Source organism: Pygoscelis adeliae, unplaced genomic scaffold, assembly GCF_000699105.1.
Source record: "Pygoscelis adeliae isolate BGI_AS28 unplaced genomic scaffold, ASM69910v1 Scaffold154, whole genome shotgun sequence".
NCBI classification, from domain to species: Eukaryota; Metazoa; Chordata; class Aves; order Sphenisciformes; family Spheniscidae; genus Pygoscelis; species Pygoscelis adeliae.
The window spans coordinates 4,351,731-4,377,324 of record NW_008825113.1 but is presented as its reverse complement, the minus strand read 5'-3'; the positions used below and the strand labels follow the sequence as shown (position 1 = coordinate 4,377,324).

The 25,594-nt window shown below is 39.0% G+C and overlaps 1 protein-coding gene across 1 annotated transcript in view; it reads left to right on the top strand.

Annotated features, from left to right (window-relative positions):
• Nucleotides 1–25,594, top strand: part of DSCAM (Down syndrome cell adhesion molecule) — a 413,163-nt gene that overhangs the window by 303,446 nt on the left and 84,123 nt on the right. Inside the window, 5 exon segments of the mRNA XM_009328037.1 lie at nucleotides 2,373–2,540; nucleotides 6,372–6,442; nucleotides 12,877–13,117; nucleotides 14,696–14,842; nucleotides 16,597–16,752. Coding sequence (XP_009326312.1) covers nucleotides 2,373–2,540; nucleotides 6,372–6,442; nucleotides 12,877–13,117; nucleotides 14,696–14,842; nucleotides 16,597–16,752 — 783 coding nt within the window.

Below are 25,594 nucleotides of genomic sequence, written 5' to 3'. Positions count from 1 at the left end.
CCGAAATCGGCCTTGAGGCGCAGCGAATGGGCCCTAATTGTCTTCCGCAGAGTAACCCCAAAGCTTCCCCCTTTATCTTAGGAACGGGTGGAAAGCTGCTGGTTTTCACAAAATCGTAAATTTTTCGTCGAGCATTGTGTCAGCGCGCATTTTGTATGACACTGAGAAATGCCTGGGTGTAACGTTTTGTGAGTGGAATAAAGAATACCTAAAAATTCCACTCTTTTAACTTTTTTTTTTTTTTTTTGCTAGCCCATTGCTGCTTGTTTTCTGTGCTTTTTCAGTCTTTCTAGGTAAGCGGATTTTAGAGCACTCTGCAACATCAATAAAAACCAGAAGAGCCAATAGTCAATACCTCACTCAATTACATACCACATGGACGCAAGCAAATATTTTTAGGGTTTGCCAAAAGAAAACAATATTAACTTCTCTTTTCTTCTTATTAACACTTAAATTTTTCAAAACTGAAAACAGTTTTGGTGAGAGATTAAGTTCTCCCTGGACTGACTCAGTTTGGGGGGATTGGTTTTGTTGATTTATTTTACCCTTCAAAAAGGGGATACATGTATCAAAATATACTCCTGCAGTCCATGCGTTAGTCATAAATAAACACTGGAAACCTACGTTCAGAAGTACAGAAGACCGTGAGTTTTCATCTCTCTCTTTCTCCATGGTGTCTCATTACTTAATCTACTAAGAGTCACAAGAATTTTTCAAATTTGCTTATTTGATTTCAGCAGCCAATATGTACTACAGAGTCCTACCACCCAGAGGTCAGTATTTCAAACAACCAAGTGAAAACTTAAGCAATTTGATAAATAAGGACTATATTAAAAGAAATTCTCATCATCCTCAAGGGAAATTTAACACATTCTCCATACCAAGCAGGTCTTTTTTTTTTAAATTCCTTTCCTGTTGGCATGGTACACTGGAACAGACAGTCTCCTTCTGTGCTTGTATAACATTGAACACAATGGAGTGTAACTGCTGGTTAAAATTCTGTAAAGTTTAAGAAATTCTGTGAAGTTGCAGCAAACTGAAAGCAAGTTGTAGCAGCGCTGCCTGCAGGTAACTGCTTTACAGCTTCTGAAAGTATCCTACAGAGGAAGCTGTGACAAACTCAGTTACCAAGGAAAAATATATTCAAGTGAATTTGGCTAGCACTTAAATGTCTGATTCCTAGATGTTTTCTGGGTAAACAAAGCCACATGGACAAGCAAACAGGCCCTGTAACCAGCCAAGCTGCAGATGTCATTGTGACAACTTGTGCATCTTTTAGCAAGCTCATATAAAAGAATTTACACAGTATGTGCAAATATTTTGTATCTGAGTGAGGTTTCTATTTTTAAACTAGTCTTTCTTATCTGCTGAGCTTTCTGCGATCCTGCCTACAGTGACCCATACTGTAAAACACTCCTGTAGAGCCTCCAGTGACATCCCCCATAGGATGCTGCAGAGGTTAAAGGAGGAACATTGCCTGCAGTAAGAAAGGAATGAAGGATGGCAAGTCATAAAAGACATCAAGATGCTTTAAAGAGATAGATTCTATTATTTTGTTTGCAGCAATTGAATGCTTGGATGAAAAGGAGGGGTTACTGTGTTTAGCCAATTTCCATCCTTTTTCCTGTTATATGCCTGGAGAATTTATTAAAAACATAGCAGGCAAATTAATAGTAAGCATGAATAATAACAATGTGCTCCTCCTTTTGCAGATATATGCAAAAAGCTAAGAGGGTTCTACATTTCCCTCGTATTAAACTGTTCCTGCAACCTAACATGAGTCAGGGAAATAGCATCAGTCCTGGAGGGTGCTGAGCCCCATGTCTAAGTACTCCAAGCTCGTGCTCACTGTTCACCTGTGATCTGAGCTCCTGCAATTTGGAATCAAACTTTCTGCCTGATCTCTGCTGGTCTAAGGGCCCTCCATTCCTGTTTATTAACTCCCTTTCCCCCCTTTTTGGAGCACAACCAACCTTTGCTCTGAGTGAGGACTCCTGTGGGGCAGCAGCTCCCATCACAGTTGTACCAATGGTAAAAAACCAATATGTACACACACAGGCACGCACACAAAGCTGGGGAATCTTTGCTGCTCTCACCACCCCCTCAAAAAAAGGCAAAGGCGTAGCTATTTCCTTGGATTTGCTGGTGACCCTGGGGCTGAGATCCCATTATTCACAGCACCACACTTGGAGCAGTCAGGAGTGCTGTCAAGGAAGGCGATCACTCGATTTGCTTGCAGTAGCAGGTGTTACCTGGGTTAATTCAGCAATGGTAGTGTTCCGCTCTGTGACACGGTTTAGCTGCATGCTAGTGTTAGCGATGTTAACTTCATCTTTCATTTGCCTGTTTTATTTTAATCTCTTATTAAATAGACTCTTGGGATTCTGTTCAGAGAACCAAAGATGTTTCCCCTCAGCTAAACCAAGCCACCATCATTGACCTCCACCCTTCCTCAACTTACAACATTCGCATGTATGCCAAGAATCGCATCGGCAAGAGTGAGGCCAGCAATGAGCTCACCATCACAACCGATGAAGCAGGTATGATCTGGTTTTGTAGCATCTAAATCGTGCTGGGAATTATTGCTCTTTGATGTGAGGAATCTTTACTTGAAATGCTGCTTATATTGCTGCAGCTGCGTCAAAAGAAATACTGAATTGTTCCCATAAAACATTGTGACTTTTGCAACTTCATCGTGCAGGCCTGTAATTAAAGCCGTTCAGTGGCATCTAGTGGTCAAAAAAGACATCGTGCTCCAAATTTTCAGCCTGGGGTACTGGAAATGGCACGCCTGTATCTACAGTTAGGCAACTCAATCAACGAGATCCTATTTTTAGTGGTGGTTCCTCCCCTGTGGGTCTTGTGGCTTTCCTTAGATGCCCAAGTATTAGTATAGGTAACTAATTTAAGCTACCCCCATTTGAGAACACAGATCTACGTGAATCATATCTTCCTTTGGTATTCCATCTGCTACCCCACCCACCATTTAGTTTTCTGATTACTGTACAAGTCAGTTGGCTGTCATTAATTAGTGTCATCCCCCTGTTCTTTGTTTCCATGTATTCTTCTACATTGCTACAGGTTTCTGTAATAGGAGGGCTGTGCGGGCATTTTCACTTTGGTGGCTGGGCCCACTCCTTTGTGCACTCAAATTGCTGCCTTCCAGTGCCATCTTATTTTCATTTCTCAGGGCTAGCAGAAGTGGCAGATGGATAAGGACAGCACAGCCTTGTGCATGCTACCACATTCTGAGGCCTACATGTTACATGTGACTGAAAAAGACTTATGGGTGAAAAGCAGAGGGCTACAGCTCTCTATTTCAGCAATTAGGAATGAAAATGCTGAATGGCCGTAAATACATCTGGCAGGTATACATTGCAATTATATGTAATGTACAAAGGTGTACAGTTGAGAGTGATGGTGGAGGTACTCTGAAAAGTCTTGACCAGACAGGAGCTTGCTCATTTGTATTTGAAAACACATCTTTATCTTGCTAATTTTATTTTTCCTGCTATCTTATGCTAAGTCAGCAATGCTTCCTTCTTTGGGGATTTTGAGAGGAGAACCATAATGCGAGTATCTGGGTGACAGTGACCTGGCAGTGAAAATCCTACTTCTTTTTCAAGATTCATGTTGGTCTAGACTTTAAACACTCGGTGACCAATTTTCAGTACAGCTCATCTGAATACAACTGCGTAATTCTCACTCATTTTCTCCATGAGTAAATTTAGTACACTGAAAATATACTCCTTGTCAGGAGAATATGTTTTTGGTTCCGAGGGACTTTTTGAATAAGAACAGGACACAAGGGCTCACAGCACGAAGAAGAGTAAGCAGGAGACAACACAAGCTGCATTTCTTTTTTTATCAGGTGTCTTTTTCATCCTAGTGGAAGGAAAGGAGTGAAGAGTATTCACATTTTTATGAGCCTTCAGTGAACAGCTTTATCAATGGTGAATAGTTTGTTTGCAAAATATTTATCATTTGATCAGGGTTTTTCTTTTCCTTTGTTCAATGAAAATGTGAAATCCCTAGAGAAAACATTCTTCCGGTCAGTATCATCTGTGTCCCCAAAATGCCCATCCTTCCTTGTGCGTATCCATCAAAGTAGAGGGGTGATTCTTGGATCTACTCTCTCTTTCTCTCTTATTCCCCCGTGCTTAGAATATTTCTTACTTGCGGAGTTTTTCCTGACTGATAATTAAGTTGTCAGGATCAGCAGCTGGCCTTGAAATAAAAAAACAGCTTCCCCATGAGCAGGGTGGAACCTTAATATCACGTTTTATTCAGTTCTTTGTTACCAAGTTTCAGAATAATTGATCCTTTTGTTGCTGTCTTTTGAGGAGCCATCTATTTAGAGAAAAAGACCAGCAGTGTGGAACTGTATTCAAAAGTCACTGATCTACCTAGGGAACAATTGGAAGAGAGGAGGTCAGGCTTAGGCAGAGTATGTAATGCTTGTCTCCTGGGTTTTGATTTCAGGTGGTGTGCAATGTACAAGAGCATCATTTTTTGATAGCTGTTTACTTCTGTTCTCTGCTTTTACAATAGGAAATGGAGAACAGGGAGCAAAATAAAGGTCCAAGAAAGACGATATGAAAAGCCCATGCTATTGGCAAGGGGGCACAGGTTACATACCACATATTATAGTGACCTGAGTTGGCCAGCACTAGCTATTAGAAAGAAAACTGTAAAGGGTCTCTGTGGCAAAAGAACAGTCAAGAATGGCATGATTTCAGAGCTTACAGACCACATCTTTCCCTCAATACAACCACAGTTAGCTCCTGTGTTGGAAAATAGACTGCAAGTACACACTTGCACTAATGCTTGTCAAAAAAAAAAAAGCATTATGGCTGTTGTTTAATACTGAAATCAATAGAGGAAGCTGGGATATCTGGGTTTTCTTTATGTCTTTGCCACAAACTCTGTACGACATTAAGTATGTAAAATAAATGACTTCTTATTTAACATTTCACCATGGTATGCTGGGAACAGTTAACTACTCAGGTCTGTAAAAACTTTTGGTGTCTTCCAAGGAAAAGTCAAGATTTTAAGAGGCATATTTTAAAACCCATTTTTAGGATCAAATGCTTTGCTCAAATTCCACTACATTATAATGTACCTGGCATTCATGTTTGTCAACAGGAATAAAGGACAGGATTAAAAAAATTCATAGAGATCTCATTTTTGCCAGTGGACTTCTTCCTCTTCTCCTTCCTGTACATTAATGCAAGAGGAATGGAAATAAAGTTCTTTCAACCTTTGGAAATTTCCCATATGCAGGAAAGAATGTCAAGAATGGCACAGAATAAGGCATATTTAATAACTTAAACATATTACAGGCTGTATTCTAGGTCTCTCTGCTTTCATCAGTTAAATCAAAATGTTCTGGTTCCTTTCACCACAGCTGTCATTTACTGCTGCTCCACCTCTATCAGCCCCATCTCACCCTTTTTATTGCTTTACTTCCTTTGTCATGCTATTAAACTTAATTTAATACCTTTTACTGAGGCCATATTCTGCATCAAGGGAACCCTCTACAGCAGCTTGAGATGACTCCATTCCTTTCTTCAGATCTTTCTTTTACAATGATTTACCTCGCTCAGCAAGCAATTTACTTCACATCTCCCTGTTCAATCCCAGCCGATCCTTGATCTACTGCCCAGCTGACAAGTAGGTTCCCCTAGACTCAGGGCCTTCTTTTTTAATTCGCTTTTAAAGCGTCATGCACGCCCTTGGTAGTGTATCGATAGTAAAGGAAACTGTCTCAGGCAGGAGCTGCAGCGTGCTTTTTCCATCTGGCAGTTAATTTTTGTCTGATTTCCAGGTTGGAATACTTACACTGGGGAGGGGGAGAGGGTAAAGTACATAGGGTTTTGTGTATAAAATATTTGGTATTTGGCTGAATGTGCTCAGTCTCTAGTGAGCAAAGGGGATCCCACTGGAAAGTGTGCAACATGATGAAGGCTGGATGAAGAGCTCCTGTCTCACCTGCTTTCAAAGGGGTTCTGCTGCCTTTCTATCACCCACAGGGTTCTGACTGCTGAAAATATGTCTTGCCTATTTATAAAGCAGAAACAGCATTGTGAGAGTATCACTAAACAAGAAAAGTCACTATTATTCACTCTTATTTTATTTACTGCATTGCTATGTGTTGTATTTCACTGTTGGCCAGAGATGGTGCCTGAATAAGGAAGATGCTAGGCTCTGGTTTTGTTTGATGAAGTGGTATCTTCAGTTTTCCATATGACATTGAATCAGTCCAAACCTCTGTGATGCTGGTGTGTTACGATGGTGACATACTATGTGAAGCCCTGAATTCTGTGGGCTGTGAGGGCCAGTTTTGATGCACCTCCCTTCTCTCTTTCCAGCTCCTGATGGTCCACCTCAGGATGTCCAACTTGAGCCTATATCTTCACAAAGCATTAGGGTCACCTGGAAGGTAAGTACTCATACATCCAAGAATGTAGACTCTGACAGTATTTTGGTGCATTCAAAGAGGTTCCACTGAGGCGAGTTTTATAACAACTGTGGATCTTATTTAATTTGGGAGAGACCTTGCAGATGCCTTTGCCAACAAATCTTAAAACATTTGCCATTAAGAGTGGTGCATTATGCAAAGAAAGAACCTTCCATTGAAGAGTAATAGCAGTAGCTGCTTGCCTGTGCTGACGGCGAGAACATTTCCTACTTCCTTCTGATTTCAGCGATAAGGCTACATGCTTGGAAAATGAGCGCTCACAGAATTTCACTGTGGTTTTGGGCAAAATTTCCCCAAACCATTGGAGCCAATAGGAGTTTTTCCCCATTGAATGGACTTTGGGACAGAGCCTTACTGAAGGCATGTCTGCACAGAGAGAGCAGTATAGTGTCTCAATCTAGTCCATGAGAATTGATGAATCAGAGCAACTGATTTAAAAACACCAGCAACTGATATTATTTAAAAATCTGGCATGTCTTGTGACTCAATTCGTTTTTTCTAGATTTTGCCCGGTGTTTTGACAATGGCAGAATGTTTTAAATGCTTTTGGTATGATATCAGAGGTACTTAAACCATGTTTTAAATGGTTTTGTGATATATACTGCTTCTACATTGTAGCAGAGAGAATAAAGCTATCTAATTACACTAGTGTAATCTCAATATGAATGGCAGTTTCCAAATTGTATTGATAATTCCATATATGTAAAATTCTGAGTACTAAGTGCTGGAGTGGGATGGTGGCATAATAGTAACTAATTTTTATAATGATGTTAATTAGTCCTGCAAATGTGGATGATGTGTCTTTTGCCCCATTATATGGACCATCCAGAAAGTCAGAATAGTAGCAGTGAGCTGCTGCTTATTAACCATATAAATAACTGTGGGCTGCTGGTTATTTATTGTTTAAATAACCAGCACGATCCTGTGTTAGTTTTGAGTCGGTTTCTGAAAAGACAGGTTTCTACAGTGCATGATCTCCATATATGCAGTGTAGGTGGACATATACCTGTGGAGATGTCCAACTAGTACAGAGGGACCTCAGCTGTCAAGATTTTTTGAGTAGTTCAATGGTGTTTTAAAAATGGTGCATTAAAAATTCTGTTTCGATGAGACATTTCAGTATTAAGCTTCAAAGGCAGTAGTCTTTATCAGACCTCTTATGCACGGGTCACAAATACAGTGCTGACTCTTGGATCTCGTCCACATCTTAAATTTATATCAGCATTGGTTTTCATCAAATGGTTTCCAAAAACGAAAGGCATGTGGTCACTAGCCACAGGCTTACCTTGTGGTTGAAGTGAAACACAACATTGTACTTATAAAAGGCATACATGAAGCACGGTTTTAAATGCAACATAGAGTCAGTAGAGCAAAGGAAGTAGCTATTGAAGCAATGAAGAGTGTACAGTGATTCTCAACAACTGAAACAAATGCTTAATGGGTTGTTTCTTTTTAAAGCACTCAAGAAGCGTGACTGCCATCAGATCTAGTCAACTATAACCTCCAAGCTTCTATGCATGAACTTGTTTTTATGGATGTGTGCGTAGGCAGATTGAAAGGCTTGCTTGCTTTTTTAAAGTTCACTTTGGGGGATATTTTCAAAAGCAACAAGAGAAGATAGGCACCATTGGTTCACTGCTGGAGTTTATAGCTGCCATTTGTGACTCTGAAGATTTGCCATTAAATTTTATAGATGCAGATGTGTGCAGACAGCTACAGGACAAACAAAATTCCCACACCTACATTTCAATAACATTGTCTGAAATATGGTTCAATTTGTACTTCCAGGACACTTGAGGTGCAACTTAGTGTCCTGATCTCTAGGTATTTTCTGGGGAGTAGAAGCGTATCAAATGAGCAGCTGGAGTTGTATTCTCAAGATCACATTTGGAATTTGATTTGTGGATACTTGTCGAGTAATGATCAGCATCTAACAAAACAAAATAATCACAGAAATGAGCTATGTATTGAATATATACTCCATTGCCCTGGCAAGTCTCGTGAGCTGAGTGTAGAGATGGGTTTTCAAAACTGGAGTGAACTTAAGGTGTGAGCTACCTGTGACCTTGGAAGTGTCTGCTTGTACACATGCAGCATATATACAGACCAGGAAAGGTGGGTCCATGCTCCCAGAACTGTGCACCCCCAGGTGATCCTGGTGCCACGCACTGTGCAGATGCTGGCTAGCCATTTGGAGTTTGCTGTGGACTGCGCTGCCAGACTGTACACCCAGTCTCCAATGAATACCCAGTTTCCTGTGAACCTTCAAGATATTATTCCTATAGACCCAGTCTCTGTTAAATCTGTTAAAGCTTTTAATTTATTGACCAGCAGCATCTGACGAGGTCAAGCAGCACGAGGGGCACTGTAGCAGTGTCCTCTAGCAAAGTGCCAGGAAGGTGTTGCTGGCTCTAGCCAGAGGTAGCCTATGGCCCCATCATACCACAAGACCCCATGAGGTGCTGTTTTGCAAGCAGCAGAAACTCTGGAGGTCTGCCTGTGAAAGGATGGGCAGCAAAAGGCACCACTGGCACTTCACTGAAATTCTGTTCATTGTGATCTTTGTGCTGTCAAGCCCCTGTGTGCTCAGCTTGAAAACTCTTTGCCTTGATTTGCAGTCATTGCTTTATCTGCTGGTACGTTAGCTCATCTGATGGGTGCTAAGTTTCTCTGTGGTGCTGGATGTACTTGAAACCTAATTGTTTTCCTTGACCTCGAAATTCCTTTGCAGACAAAGGTGTAGTCAATGAGCTGCCTTTCTGAAAGGTTAGTGCTTGCGTAGTCCTACTTTTACTGGAAGAATTATTTCCTGAATGACAATTTGTAAGAGCTGATGAAGAAGTCTCCCTGATAGAAGTCCAAAACCAGGAGTGAGCCATTTACTTCACTTGAATTATTGCAGTTCTCTCCTGGCCAGAGCAGTTTTAGTGCATTACTCAACAAGGTACTTTAAGATGGTCCCACAGACATACTATAGTTCAGTCCCATGCTGAATCCTGAGTTTGCGTAGGTCCCTATGATGCACGGCTGTGCAGAAGGCACTCATTGCATTGTGCAATAGAAAGTTCTTAAGAATAAAGAAATACCCCATGAGATCAATCCTATATTGTCATGGAGGCAAAAAAAAAGAAAATAAACTCTCTAACAACCTGGTCATTTTTATTTTGGAGGCATGTGGAGCTTTTGCCATGAAAACTTATGATGGCATTATAGAAAAGTGATTGTGTTGAGAACTGTAGTTATATAGTTATATTTAAAGTTGGTAAACCTCATTTAAATACAGACAGTGTCAATAATAGCAAAAGGAACAGAGAATAACACATCAATTATCTTTCATCTAGTATTAAGTTCTATTTCTGCAGCTTGCTAGTCATTAATCTTCCTTTAAAGTTTCTCTTAGCCCACTTTTAGAAAATCCTAGTTAAGCAAAGTTTTATAGGTCTGTGATCTATTTAATCCCATTTCTATGTGTCTGCATAGAACATTGGGTTTCAGATTGAATTTTTAAATAACACTCAGCACTTTTTGGTAGTTTAAAATGGCAGAGACAGAATGGGAATTAAACAGGAATTCTCATTTAGAAAAGAGCATGAAAATATTAATTATTTTTTCTTGTAGTACTTTACAAGGTAAATGAACCCATTAAATTTAGGCATGGGATCTTCTTTATGCATATACACGTGCACACAACTATAAAACATCATACTTTACAAAAGTCATTGATACTCTATTTTACAAATATTGGATTTTGTGAGATAAGCAGTAAAATCATAGACTGAAACTTACTTTTTCATAATGTTCTATGACTCCTGACAGGGGTAACAATATTTTTCCCCATGAACACTTAGTCACGGACAAACGTTGCTTCACTGAATTTTCTACCAAAAATGTGTCTATACACAAGAAGGCGTATATATCAAAAATTATTTATTTGTGCAAAATGTCAATCCAAAATGAAGCATTTAGGTAGTACTAACAAAGAACATTTGAACTTTTGTGCAACAGAACATTTCAATGCTTTGTTCTGAAGTGACTTTGAGCTTGTTTTATATTGTATAATGTTTCAAAGTGAAAAAAAAAGAAGTAAAATGTTGATATTTTATTTAAAGAAAAAATTCCCTTGACCTAAAACAATTATAAAGATGTTTCATGAAAAATGCAAAATTTTCCATTTTTTTCCAATTGAAAATGAGAAAGTATATAATTGCAGAATTCCCAGTGAAGAGGCTATTCTGGCTATAGTCCTGTGCTGAGAACATTTCAATGCATAGTAAATGTACAATTCAGTTTTATCATTATGTTCCCTCTGTTTTACCGTATGATATATGTGTTCCAATGTAAGTGCTATATGCTTCTGTAATCTATTATGTACAAGGTGTATGCTCACTTTTTCTTGGTATACAGTGCATGCCTTATAGTATATAGTGTACGTACGTACAGCACCTTAATGGGGCAGTAGGCAGCATATGCCAATCACAAAACAATACATGCACTACATTATGTGGTGTATGTGTTTTATGCACGTTGCTTGTGATTTCAATGTGCAATGTGTTTGTGGCAACAACTTTTGTTCAAAAGCCATCCATGGTAACTCATGAAAATGTTCCAGTTGCAGCCTTTAACTAGGAGAGAATTTGAAATCCTTCAACTAATGAAACAATTCACCCTGAATTATTTAATTATTTAAATGTGATAAAGTTATTTTCTTCTCAGATGGAGTCAAACAGCTTTATTTTATGAAGATATCTGAACCTCAAACAAACAAAAAATAATCTGACCTTAGTTTCCACCCCACAGTCCAGCTTAAAAAAAATACCTTTTGCAATCATTTAAAGATCACGAAGCCATGGAGTTGTTCAGAATGGGTAACGCACTTGCAAACAAAGTGTTTTGATAATAAAAGACCTACATGTTTCTAAAGAAGTTGGGAGGTTTTTGACAGCAAAGCATAGAAATATTCAAACAGGGAACAATTATACTCTTAGATTCCAAAAACACAGTTCTAATCCCTGCAGCGTGCCTTACAAGGCACTCAAGAGTTGAATCTCCTAATTCGGTCATCTACATCAGAACGGACAGCGCCACGCTTGCAGAGAGCATGTTAGTACTGGAGGAACTGAAGTAGTGCAGTGGAAAATATATCCTTGCTTCAAGTTTTGTTTCTGTTTCTGAAGGCAGGAGGGAGAAAAAAAATAAAGCACCTGAAGTCATATCAACCAGTCATGTCCATCCAGTGATACATTTTAAATACGGAGAGGGTGCTGGCTTTTGCAGAGCAATGATTTGTTGGTAGTGGATGAAAGGCAAATCCCACGCTGGCTTTCTTAGCTCCAGTGAGACTTTAATGCAGTGGACTATAAACTTGCTGAAACAGACAGGTTCTGCAGCAGAAAAGAGCGTTCTTCTTGAGAATGTGTTCCTCAGTAGATTTGATGGGATGCAGTAACAACAGAAATTGCTGCCTCTGCCGGTTTAGCTCATTGCCGATATACGTAGAAAATCAGACAGGAACATTATCACATATTGAAATTAGTCCAGTACTATTTAAATGGAATTTTAATAGGTATTTTTGTCAATAACAGGCTTTTTCCCTGAGATGCCAATCCTTGTTTTACTCTAGACTACATTTTATATTGCAGAGTACAGAAATGATTTCCACTAGTCGGGTACAGGGAGTCTTGCACTGTGACTGAGAAATACGGCACATAGCTATGGCCAACCATTTTATACTGTCCATATTCCTGAATGCCAGATATTGTACACCTTGTTTTAGTAGCTATTCAGTATGCAAATCCCTGCTTTCCAATTCATCATTGCCTTCAGCACTCATTATCTAATCATCTTTCCACACTACACACTGAATGAACAGAAGCATATTTCAAAGCACAGCGTAAAATTTTCCTAGTGCATCTAGCTGAATAAACTTATGTGACTGCCTTCAACAGATCAATAAATGCCTTACTAAAGATTTAGTGAGTGAATGGTAAGGGCTTCTGGCAAAAAACACGATTAGTAGTGAATGGTAGGCCTGTAATGCAAATATACCCTTATCAACTCAACTTTGATTGATTCACCTGATAAGAAAACAAAATATTATAAATTCAAATTATAACTCAAGAATATCTCCTTGTCAGATTTTTCTGTGTATGAACCATTTAAAGGTCTTTCTTTTAGCACAGGAATGCACAAATTAGAACAAACTGCACCTGAAATGTATATATAATGGTAAAAAGTTACTACTTCATGTGCAGGGAGTATTTTCAAATTGTTACAGAAATAGATTTGCATTTGGTTACGAAAAAATGTTGACTTTGTGTATATTTCAAAAATCTTAAGGGGAACAGCTTGACTTTGGAGACATGTACTTCATGTGTAATCTTTCATATTTTGTTTAGGCTCCAAAGAAACACTTGCAAAATGGAATTATTCGTGGATACCAGATAGGTTATCGGGAGTACAGTGCAGGGGGCAATTTCCAGTTCAACATCATCAGTATTGATACCACTGGGGACAGTGAAGTTTATACGCTGAATAACCTGAAAAAATTCACCCAGTATGGCATGGTAGTCCAGGCTTGCAACCGGGCTGGAATAGGACCTTCTTCTCAGGAAATCATCACCACTACTCTTGAGGATGGTAGGTGCTTGGCAAACAGCTATCGTGGGACATATTATTAATGTTACATTTATTTACCTGGATGATTCTGCATCTCTTGCAATGAATACGTGCTCATTGGTCAGTCTCTTTCCATCCAGCTGTCTACTGTATCTAACACCTGTAATATATTAACTACTAATGGAATATATCCTGCTGTGAATTATATTGACTAAGACCACAGCTTTCATTAAGAAGCCTATTGCTCTGGTGTTTACACATTTGTAAATTTTGTGATCTCATCATAGCTTCATAGTGATCTCATCATAGTTTTGAGAGTAAAACTCTGAAAGGTGAAGTGATACTGTTAATTTTGTTGGCTTTCTTTTGTTTTCAAAATAATCTGCTGTGAAACCTAGAGCTCTTGTACTGCACAATCCTTTATCTTGTCAGCCTAAAGAGAGATGTGTGTTTTTTTCAAGGATATCCAAACTAATGTGAGAAAAATCATTGTTATTTCAGACAAAATTAACCTGTCTAATCCAAGGAACAATTTAGACTTTTTTTTTTTTCAAACTGCATAAAAAGCACTTCTCAAGCAATGAGAGGGAGTCCTCTAGTGGAAAAAGAGAATTATTCTATATCCAAAAAGAGCCCAATATTTTGGAGGAGAATAAAAGCAAATAATAATCCTGAAGGACAGTGTAGGTCAAATTTTCAGCTACTGTAAATTGGCATCAGTGTACTGAAGTCAGTGCCAGCTAGGAATCTGACTTTTTACATGGGGGAAATGCAAAAGCACAAATCTAAAATTCTCAACAGCTACAGATTTTGAGGCATACGCTTCATGGAAGGCTGGTGTTTTCCATTTACTCTAAATGTTTCTAGACCTAGACAGATCACCGTAAGACCTCAGAAGGCAGTATACTCACACGTGCATCTCTTTTGTATTGTAATAAATAATATTTTTTTTCTTCAGAATCTGGCATGCTTACTTTTTCTGGCAATGTTTTTTTTGGTCGTTACTCAATTTTGGGTCCCTCTCAGAATTAAAGATGTCATGAGCTTTAAAAGCAATGCCAAATACTAATACTGCTGTATTGCTTTGACACTAAATGGCCAACAGAAATGCCTTAGATTTGGCTGAGTTTTTCCAATTTTGTCTAAATGTCAGTGAAAATATTTTATGAATATTTTTTCCGATATTTTTTAAAGATGTGCCCGCTTCCACTCCCCACCAATTTTAGAGAGACATTAGAATTGTCCAGAAAGACGGCAATTTGGCTGCAAACTTTAAAAAATGTATTTAAATTGCTTACAGAACATTCTGCCTATTTCAGCCCTAGGACACATTTCTCTCTCAAAAAAAGCAACAAAAAACCTATTAAAGGACTAGTCAGCAAGTGGGGAAGCAGTACATCAAAAGTTATTCAAGGGAAATCAGCTGCACTTGCAGAAACATTTGGATTGTAGCAAGAATAAAGGTTTTGCATTGTTAACAGTGTGTAACTGCTAATTAAATAATGGGTGGTGGGATAGCAATGAAAATTGAAAGTGTAGCCGAAGGGTAAGCATTGAGTCATATTCACTGAGTTAAAAGTGGTGAATATCTTATTCCAGTGCCCAGTTGCCCTCCAGGGAACGTGCAAGCCACTGCCACGTCACCAGAAACCATCTCTATTTCTTGGTCAACTTTGGCGAAAGAAACGCTGAATGGGATTCTGCAAGGATTCAGGGTTATCTACTGGGCCAATCTCTTGGACGGAGGTGAGAGAAATCAAGCTATTACCAAGTAACAAGCCATATGTGGCCTTTATATCATTTACTCTCTGCTGTGAAGGCATTGTACTTCTTTTTCTCTTTGGTTTAGAGAAAGCTTCATCTACCTGTGAAGGAAGCCATTTTCCATAGAGTTTTAACAGAGCAGCAGGCATTGCAAAGTTGCCTGGAGGGGGCCTCGGGGAAGGCTTCCGCCATGGGTTTGCAACACTCCATAGACCTGCCATAGTACCCAAAATGACCTGAGAAAATTTAATCTCAGTTACAAAGTCCAGCAGTTTTCTTTTCTAAAGAATGATGATATGAACCTAGAACATACCTGCCCAATCCTGTATTTTATTTTAGTTTGGTTGGTTATCTGTTTGCTTAGCTAGTTGCCTACTTGAGAGGCTTATTTTGGCAGGATGCATTTCATCTGCACAGCTGAGGGCAAAAAAAGGAAACATTTATGGAAAAGGCTTGTTATTTTCATGCCAGCCTCTTCTGTTGTGCTTATGTTTTGTACTCTCAGCGCAATTCCTAGGGAAATAGACTCCTGAGCAGAGAATGAGTGAAATGATCAAAGGAGAAATGAGATACCTTACTAGTCTGCAATTTATCACATGATGATAATTTTACGTACCACCTTTCTTGTAAATTAAATATTAGTAGGTTTGAGATGCACATGCCCTTATTCCTATTTGCCCTGCTGAATTTCCACAGCTCTAGGGCAATGAGCTGTCTCCCTTCGTTTGCTTTCATCCATCAGGATCATAGTACACGCTAATATGCAATTGTCTTGCAAATCCTGGCCTCTGTTAATGTAGCAAGGGGAACTCAGAGTGGAAATGTAGCGTGGAGGCCCATTGTTACTGGTGGTAATGTTAAAGTCAAGAATATTTGAAAATAAACCACCAATTCTTTTGTACATTTAAAAATAAAGATAAAAAATATATGAGAAGCATACATAAAAATGTAGACATGACGGACATAAAATTAAATATTTTCAGTGATGCCTGTAGTCTTTGGATCAGATCTTATGTGAATATTATCAGTGCACGTCTAAGCTCCTATGTGATGTCCTACAACATGATGAAAAAAGATGATGTTCATGTAGTGCCTAAAACTGGATTTTCTTCATTCATTCAGCTTTATTTTCTGCCCTAAATATGTTTAAAGCTTTTTTGCCATATGGGTTGTACTACTTAGCTTGCTGCAAAAAAGATTCATATGAAGTGCATCATCTTTCTGCAAGTAAATCTGTTTTTACTGTGTTTAAATCTATTGTTAGCTGGTATTACTGCCATCAAGTGCTTTGCAGCAGCACTTGCTACATATTTTGAAATAAAGGGGCATTTTTTTTGTTTTTCCTTATGAGAAATGTTTTTTCTCAAAACCAGAATATCTTTATGAAGATAACTGACTTTCTCATTTTTGCTTTAGGGAATGTATTGCAATAATCTCTTCTTGTTATCTATTCTTTATGAAAAATCTTATTCTTGTAGAAATTTTCAATTCTCTTCCCTGTATTTAAAAAAATTACAAAAAAATAGTTTGAAAATGAAAACTGGGTCTGCTTTGAATGGTAAGAAGTCAGGACACAAAGGAAGGTATTTTAGTTTATTACAATTCACTGCTATTTTATAATAATGAAGCATTACTCCTCTACTATACTCTTTAATCCCCAGGATTTCCACAGTTGATATCAATAGCTGGGAGAATATTGAACTTGGCAATAACTCAACTTCTTTTTTATTCTATAGAGCTAGGAGAGATAAAGAATGTCACTACTACACAGCCATCACTAGAGCTTGATGGCCTGGAAAAATACACCAACTACAGCATTCAGGTGTTGGCTTTTACACGAGCTGGAGATGGAGTGAGAAGTGAACAAATTTTCACCCGCACTAAAGAAGATGGTAAGGAGTAAAACATTTTCCATTCCCACTTCCACAAAATGTTTGTATGTCTCAGGCTTTCAAAATAGTGCAAATATTGTACACAAACATGCAGAGTGAGATTTCTATCTGGAGGTCTTGAGTTAGGAGCACATGGAGAGAAGCATGCGCCCACAACTTTGAAAACAAACTGACTGTTTCCAAGACTCCAGTTAAGTTTGGATCTAACACTAATGATCTGAGCAAGTTTGTCTTTTTTTTTTTTTTCCCAAATACTTCAAGATCTTATTTGAGAATTTTGAGAGGGTTTGAGTTAATTCTTTCAAACCCATTCTTTCAAATCATTTTCAAAGTGATTGAAAATGGGGAAAAGAGGAGAGACTATTCTGGGCTGATCTTATATAACTTATAAGCTTCTAAGAAGATTTTTTTCAATATATAAAAAAAAAGTCCTCCAAACACCTCTTCTTTCAAAAGCAAAATGAAGAATAAAAACGTCTTGCCTTTGTTCATAGACCAAAGCATGGAAAATTTAAGTCTTGATGCTGAAAGTTTAAGAAACTTTTAATCACACACAGACACACGAGATTTCATAATCACTTTCTTGTAACTTTAACTATGGAAATCACTTCAGGTTGCCTCAGTAGGATGCCACATACTGATCTGTTTCTCAAGGACTAGAATTTCAAATTCAGGGGGAGTTTTGTCCCTAACCTGTATAATGCCTTGAAAAACCTGTGAGATGTACAAATACATCTTTAGATCCCTAAACACTTTTGAAAATCTGGATCAAGAATTTTTTGGCAGAAATAAAAAGGCACACAGCCCTAGCAATTAAGTTACTTGAATAATGTTTGATTGGTAAATTCTCCTGTGAGTTATGTAATATTTAAAAAAGAAATTAGTCAATGGATTTTTCTTTATTACTCATCCAGTTTACTGATCATTCATGAATATATGATTAAATTTGTCAATTTTTTAATTTGTAATGAGATTTACAAAAGTGCCAAGAAAGTAGGTTCAGTAGATTAACTAACTTGATGAATGTTTGGCATTTTTTTGCCGATAAAAAAAATGACTTGATAGAAGTTATTAATTTTTTCCAATAAAATATTAAGGCACTCATTCTAAAATTTACATACATTGTAACGTCACCTAGCCCCAACTGTAGTTGTATCCAGGGGACTTCCAAAATTTTCTCTCACATTATCAAATGAGTTATTTGTTCCTTGTTCTATTTTCATGCGCTTAATATTTTCCATTACTTTTATCAAAGTTTAATTAACAGTAAAGAAAGTAAGTGAATGTCTTATAGCTGAGAAATGTGAGGAAATTTAGGTGTGTAGCAATGTTGGTTAATGTAGGTCTACTTCCTGGACTTGCTAGATGTAGGTATCACTGAGATCCTGCATCAGCTTGCAATAGTGGCTCTGTTTAAAACTGCCTCAAGGTACCGCACCTAGTCTGAAACTGCTAAGGACAATTTGCTCAGCTATAGACTTGTGTGTCTTAAACACTGAATGTTAGGTCATTCTGATCCCACCCTAAAGTTGTTTAACAACTACTTTGGAGCACCTAAGTCCTGAGTCAGGTGCTCTTGAGACACTCCGTGTTTGGAGGTAGATGGTTTTATTTCAAAGAAAAATCTGAAAAATAAGAGGACTGTAAGATCACCCGCTGCATTTTCAAGTTACTTTTTGTCAGGTAGATCCCAGCATGGCAACTTTTCCCTGAATACTCTCTGAACACAAAGGCTCTCTCACCCCAGAACCTTGGGACTGGTACTTAAGCCACCAGCAGACAGGGGGATTGTCCCACACTGCTCCAGGAGCTCGGGGACAGGCTGGTCTCAGGGAGATAACAGTTCATGTTAGAGCACCCCTGACGACAGCAAGAATGTGCTTGCTGGTCTATGCCTTTGAGCAGCATTGCAGCCTGCTGCCTTATGTGTCAAATCGGCCGGCCAGTCCAATGTCAGGGGACAATGAGGAGCATTATTCCAGAAATCCCTGAAAAGCCAACCTGTAGAGACAAGCCCTGGCTCCTGGGTCCGCACTTCATGGTACCTATGCCGCAGAAGTCGTAACGGCTGTTTGGGAATGCCATGCACTGGTTTCTGTTGAGTTAAAAACTTGATGGGAGCTGCAAGCTACCAAAACTTGCCTAGGTGTCTCTGTGTGAGGTTCCTTCAGCTTTTGGAAATGATCAGATGGCAGAAGTGGTGCCAGCAGTACCTCTGTCTCTCACTGGGGACAACAAAAACATGGCGTACTGCTCCTGAAAGGTTGCAACACCTCACCAAGACCATTCCTCTGCTCTAAAAAGGATCAGATACATCTCAGCCATCGCTGATATTTACTAAATTTTTCTCCAAAATTCACAGTGATGAGGACTCCATAGCCTCTCTAAGTATCCTGTACCAGTTAAGGATCCACCTTAATGCAATCTCTTTTGCTGCAAAGTGGGCTAAGTACTTCCCTTTGCCCTGCTGGCCAGGGAAAGCGATGGATAACTTGCTGCTTTTTAACAGTATTTCCTATCTGAAGGGTTACTGTGCCCATTGCTCCCTCCCCTGACATATACACCGGTCCATCTGCTGTGACCTGTCTCCAGTTTGCAACAGTTCTGAAACATTGGAAGCCTCAAATAATTTCTTTTTCTTTTTCTTTTTCTTTTTATTTTTCTTTTTCTTTTTCTTTTTCTTTTTATTTTTCTTTTTCTTTTTCTTTTTCTTTTTATTTTTCTTTTTCTTTTTCTTTTTCTTTTTATTTTTCTTTTTCTTTTTCTTTTTCTTTTTCTTTTTCTTTTTATTTTTCTTTTTCTTTTTCTTTTTCTTTTTATTTTTCTTTTTCTTTTTCTTTTTCTTTTTCTTTTTATTTTTCTTTTTCTTTTTCTTTTTCTTTTTCTTTTTATTTTTCTTTTTCTTTTTCTTTTTCTTTTTCCTTTTTTTTTTTTTTCCTTTTTTTTTTTTTTTCTTTTCCTTGACCCACCTCTTCCCAGTTTGCTTCTCCCTAATTCTTGGTGGGTCTCTTGCTCTCTCCCTTTCTGAGATCAGACAGGCCCTGAGGTGTGGGAAGCACATAGACTCTGACCGTGTTTGGCTGCTGTGCAAAGGCTCATCTCTCATCTTTAATCCTCCTGGCAGTTCAGCAATAATTCACCCTGAGGCAGCATGACTAACCTTTTCAGATGGTTTCTGATGCCTCACAGTGGTTCCACACAGTAAATCTTTTGTCCAGAAAACTAAACTGAAAGGTGTTTCCAGAAAATACAATGATTTCATGTTTTGCTTCAGCTTCACAACTTTTTATTAAAGGTAGTAAAGATTTAGAGGGGAATACATAAAGGGCTGCAATTAAACATAAGCCAAAACCAAAGTCCCGGGTCTAAGCATCCTTAAGGCTGTGGAAGTTAAATGGGAAAAGACCATTCACATTGCCAAACTATACGTACCTACCAGATGCCTCATTCTTCAGAAAGAACAGACATTTCTTCTGTAATTTTCTAAGGAAAAGAGGCTCTGGTAGAGGATTAATCAGTAGGACTAATTTCAGTGCACCTAAAAGATCCTGCCCTAACGTTAGTTTGAATACTCTCTCAGCATGTGAAATACAAATAATTGCAATCTTAACAGAGCTTAGATCTGGAAACCTTGTATCTCTGCTCCCAGACCTTCTCTGGCTAAAATTATGACACAAGGTATTCCACCCTCCTCTAATAAAATCTGTATTTCTGAGATATTTTTAAGTGGCTGCCAAGCCCTCCCCATCGTTATTACTATGAGGCCGTATCACGCCGTTAATTTCTTTTTCTTTTTTCATTTCTTTTACGTTAGGGGAAACTTTTCTTCATAAAATCAATGGTGCAGCGTGTTCCTTTGCTGCTGTTGAAAGGCAGATCATGGCCTCCTGTGACTTCTCTGTTGGTGTTCAGCTTAAAGACATCAGGCCAAAATTTCTTTAACAGGCCTGAAATCTCCAATGTGGCAAAATAAGACTAACCCAGGGAGTAGAGCAGTCAGCCTGAATGAAATGAGCTGAAGCTTCAATTTCTTGTAATGTTTGATACTGATGTTAGACACCAGAGGTCAGACACTGCTGCTGATCGGCTTAGGAAATGGGAACAGCTCTAGTGAATAATAGGAAAGGAGCTTTCCTTTCAATGTGATCATATTTATGGGGTTTGTCTAGGTTTTTTTCCCCCATTAGCCTTCAGAAAAAGAAACTGCTCTTCTTGAAGTTCCTCCTGGCAGAAAAATAAGCCAAGCAGAAATGCCCAATTTTTAAGAATTCATTGCGGTTTTGTATCCTACCCTTTCCACTTTACAGTTTCTAGTAAGCCAATTGTCCTCTTCACATGAGGATTTGATGTACTAAATAATTAAAAATTAAAGTAGTTCTTCAAATTCTCTCTGTGTTCAAAGTATGGTTTCGAAAGCTACTCCACTTTGTAGCAATGGGGGGGTTGACAAATTCCCTCTCTGTTTCTGCACTGCAAATGCAATATGAGAAAACTGTAGATGAGACAATGAATTTGCTCCCCGTACATGCCCGACACATGATGCAGCACCTTGGGCGGCAGCAGCACCTCTGACCTTGGGCAGAACTGGCCAGCGGAGGACACGGCCCCCAGAGCCCCCTCCCAGGGAAAGCTTCCTGCAATTGGCAATTTGGCCTGGTGTGGCTGCTTTTTACTAAGTGTCTGACAGAGGTTGCTTCTGGGGTTTCTGTGATGCAGGAGGATGCATGTTTCTCTCTCCTATCAGTTTCTTTTGAGAAAATGCATTCTTATGCACAGAAAGCTGTTTGTATACCACAGAAGACTTTGTCTGATGCAGCAGTGTTGTCCTTCTAGTTCATCCTCTGCCAGAGAGGTCGGTGTTCAGAGCAAGGGGAAAGCTGCAGCAAGGGAGCAGCAGGGACTAGCTGCAGAGAGGAAGGAGGAATAACACTAAACTCCCTTTGCCAGCCTCATTGTAAAACTCTGCCTGAATCCAGAGGGATTTTCTTCCTCTCCATTCTCTCTCTGGACACCAGGCTTCCTGGTGATTAGCATGAGAGAGATGGATGTACAGATACCAGCTGACAAAGCTTTATATTTATTCTAAAATGAATAAGCATAAATCCAGTCAAGTGTACGTTCAGTACTCTTTGGAGCAGAGCTCTGCTTGGGCTCATTCAGCTGATGAGGATGGCTGTGCAGTTCTATCACCTGGCCTATGATGGAAAATTGCCCTTAATGACACCTTAAAGCATTTTTTTCTATTGTCAGAGATCTCCAATTTTATCTTTTTGACTAACAAATAAAGGTACAGAATAATAAATGTTCCCGTTGTGAAACTGGCAGGATTTGATAGAAATGGTGTAATTAATATGAGGCCAGTTCAGAGTGAATGAGGGGTGGACAGCACATGTGAATGTATTTTGGCTAGCATAGGTCTAAATTGTAGGTGGGATATCTACATGAACAAAGGCACTTCCAGCAGCAGTCAGGAGCTTATTCTGTTCTATTTTTCATAAATGTAACAGTCAATAGGATAGTCTTGTGTGGTGCAGAATTAAAAACCTGTTATGGAGCAGGGTTCAATTTTCTGATATATCGGTGATATCTCTCTTAAATGCACCACGCTCTGTGCATTTGCCTCCCTGCTGTTCAGTACTGTGAAGAAAAATGGTGATAACCTCTCTGCTTATGAAAAAGGGAATGAGAAAGTTCCTGGAGCTCCTCCCCATTATCCAGCACATCTAAATGCTTTTTCCCGGACTAGTTGTATCATTATAATTGCCTTTTCTGCGTTAGCATTTTGCTTGCACTGTCAAGAATACAAAGTGTTCTCCTCCACATGAAAGCAGCATGCTATTTCCGTGTCTTTCAAAGCCTTGCTAGCTGGAGAATGAGGCCATCTCTGATCTTAAATTTGCCAAATCTGGAAGGTTGCAAAGTTGGCTAGAAGCAGTCCTCGTCCTCAGTTTCTCTGTGCCCTGCTCCGGTTGTCCTCTGGCTTCCTACCATTATTTTAACCCTGGTGACCATGGAAAAAAGAAACTATGGTATTGTGCACATTTAGCTTGTCTTTTCTGGGATATGTGGGAATCAGTGTGCTAAATAAAGATCGATGGAGAATTCAGACAGCCCAGGTCTCCTGATACCGCTGTCTCATAATGACTGAAGCTAGTAAGGCTGCGGGATGCAATGGCAATGAGAGAAAATACCTTAAGTTAGCATAGCAAAACTGGAGTCTTTCCTCTCCAAGATAAGGCAGGCACTGCATTCCCCCACTACAACTTCTTCAGATACTCAAGGAACCCATGTTTAGTAACAAATGTTTCAGTTAATGCTGAGCTAACTCATAATAATCTTATTTAGGTCCAGGGGATGAGTTTGAACAATGACTTTACGCTCTGGACCCAAGACAGTGGTGGTCTGTAAGGCGTCAGATGACAGTCTGTGGAATTCTTGCTAAGGAAATGTAAACACTTCCCCGCACACAGTCATTTCCATATGCACAACCCAGCAAACAAAGACAATGTAGCAAAAAGAGGCATAATAAATGAACATTCAGAGTAATTTTGGCACCACTGCAAAAATTGTTGCTTGATTCCAACCCCTCCACAATGAAGCAGAGGGGTCTTTGGATTAGAAAAACTTCAGAAATTTGACTATATAGCTTCCTGACTTTCTTTCTAGCCCCTATTTCTGCTGGTCTGTATGCTAGACACAAATACAGCAGTCCAATGACAAGTAATGTTTTCCACATATGTCCATTGACTGGATAATGCTATATGAATTTTGAGTTAATCCTTCAGCTGTTGACAGCAATGACCAATTACCATCAGAACCTGTCCCTATAGATCACACCCTAATTTAACACTAAATTACTTTAACCTCATACATATAGTCGCAGTGATTTCCAGAAAGCATTACTAACCATAAAGAAATCCTCCTATGGGTTAAGTAATTACCCTGGAGAGCTAGCTTTCACTCTTCAGCAGCAGGAGCAAATAGCATTTTTAATGAGCTGGGTATAAATAACAAGTTGAATGCTGTCAAACATCAATATTTACTCTGCATCGGATAGAACTGCTAACTGAATTAGCCCCTTTGCAGAGAGGGGCTGGGTTTGTATGCAATTATAATCATGACATTCTCGCTTGATGCCTTATTAGCTTTCTCAGCACACTATAAATAGAAAATGCATATTCAGAAATGTTGCACTGAGTGGTGCCTATCTGTCAGTTTTCTTACATTTTCCAGTAGTACCTGTACGGATACAAAATTGAAGGTCTCTTTATATGCTTTTTACAACCTGAATTAGGTAGCCACAAAACTAAGCAAATATAGACCCCAGGCTGTCTGACTTCTCTTTGTAGTCAAAGTTTTTTACCACCATAATATCTACTTACTTAAATGAGGTAGAACCAAGATTAAGGATCCATCTCCAAAGATCAGCTTCCTGGACAAGGGTTTTTCCATCTATATTGCACAATAACTGTTTTCTGTGAAAGTAAAGAAAGATGATCAAGCATTGGAATGGTAATTTTACTGGAAATTCTAACATTTTGGTTGTTTTGCTTGAAATTAGACAAAAATATTAGATTCCTCATAAACCAAAAGTTCTGCAGAAAACAGAGTCCATCAAAATGTTTCATTTTGTCTTTAATACCATACGTTGTAATTTCCAGTACAACATATCTATTTTAATAATTTAACATGAATATCCTCTACATGCAGTATTAAAAATATATTTCAAATAATTTATTTTTACAGTTTTAAAAATATTTTAAAATAATTTTCTGTTGACAAGAGAGTGGGGTTTTTTTCAGGAAAATTTAAAACAATTTATTCAAATGTTAATTGTAGCCCTTGCTATTTTGTTTAAGTGCCAGCTTATGTGTAATGTGATAATCTAACATGCAGGAATTTTTTCACATTAGTATAAGAGTGGTTCCAAAGTTGGAGAACATTGTACAGTGTAATGTGTGTTTGAAAAATAACATACACTCATGAAATTAAAGTCTTTCTCAAAATGCAAGTGTGCGAAGAGATACAGTTATGGTTATGTACCAAGATTTTAGCATTTCCTGGCTGAAGTTTTCTCCATGTGGTTTTAGAGAGGAGGGTTTTTTTTCTCTTTTTCTGTGACAGTTTTCAATGGCTTATATAGATAGCCACTGTAATTAGAGAAATAGATATGTGTTTACATTCTGCAGTGCCAGATAGAGGTCTGAGCTGCTGAGGGCAAGGCTGGGGAGAAGGAGACTGCACGACCATATGTCTGCTCACACATCACGCCACTAGCTAGACCTGGGTCACGTCAGGCAGTGCTAACTGCATGGGTCTACAGCTCATTCGCTCTCTACTTCATTAAATTCACAGCTCTACTGTGTATGCCTATTAAACTGTTCACATGCATATTATTTATACAGCAAATAATCATTTGCCATGAGTTATGTCTTCAAAATTGACAATTTATAATAGTATGGGTTTTGGCAATTTTCACTGGCCACAGCCAACATATTTGCATGCATGTAGGCTGGGTATGATTCTTCACAGAAGTTTAACCATCAGAGGCAGCTTCTGCTTCAGGGCCCTCTGAAGCAGGGCCTTTCCCCTCTCAGGGATAGGTGCACAGCCCTCCAAACCCTCTCCCCTGGTGTGAGCAGTGCGGAGGCTGCTTCCTTCACTTTGAGAGGGCTGAAGGAGCTGGCGGAGGAGCTCACCAAGCCGCTCTCCATCATTTATCAGCAGTCCTGGTTAATGGGGGAGGTCCCGGATGACTGGAGGCTGGCCAATGTGACGCCCATCTACAAGGGCCGGAAGGAGGATCCGGGGAACTACAGGCCTGTCAGCCTGACCTCGGTGC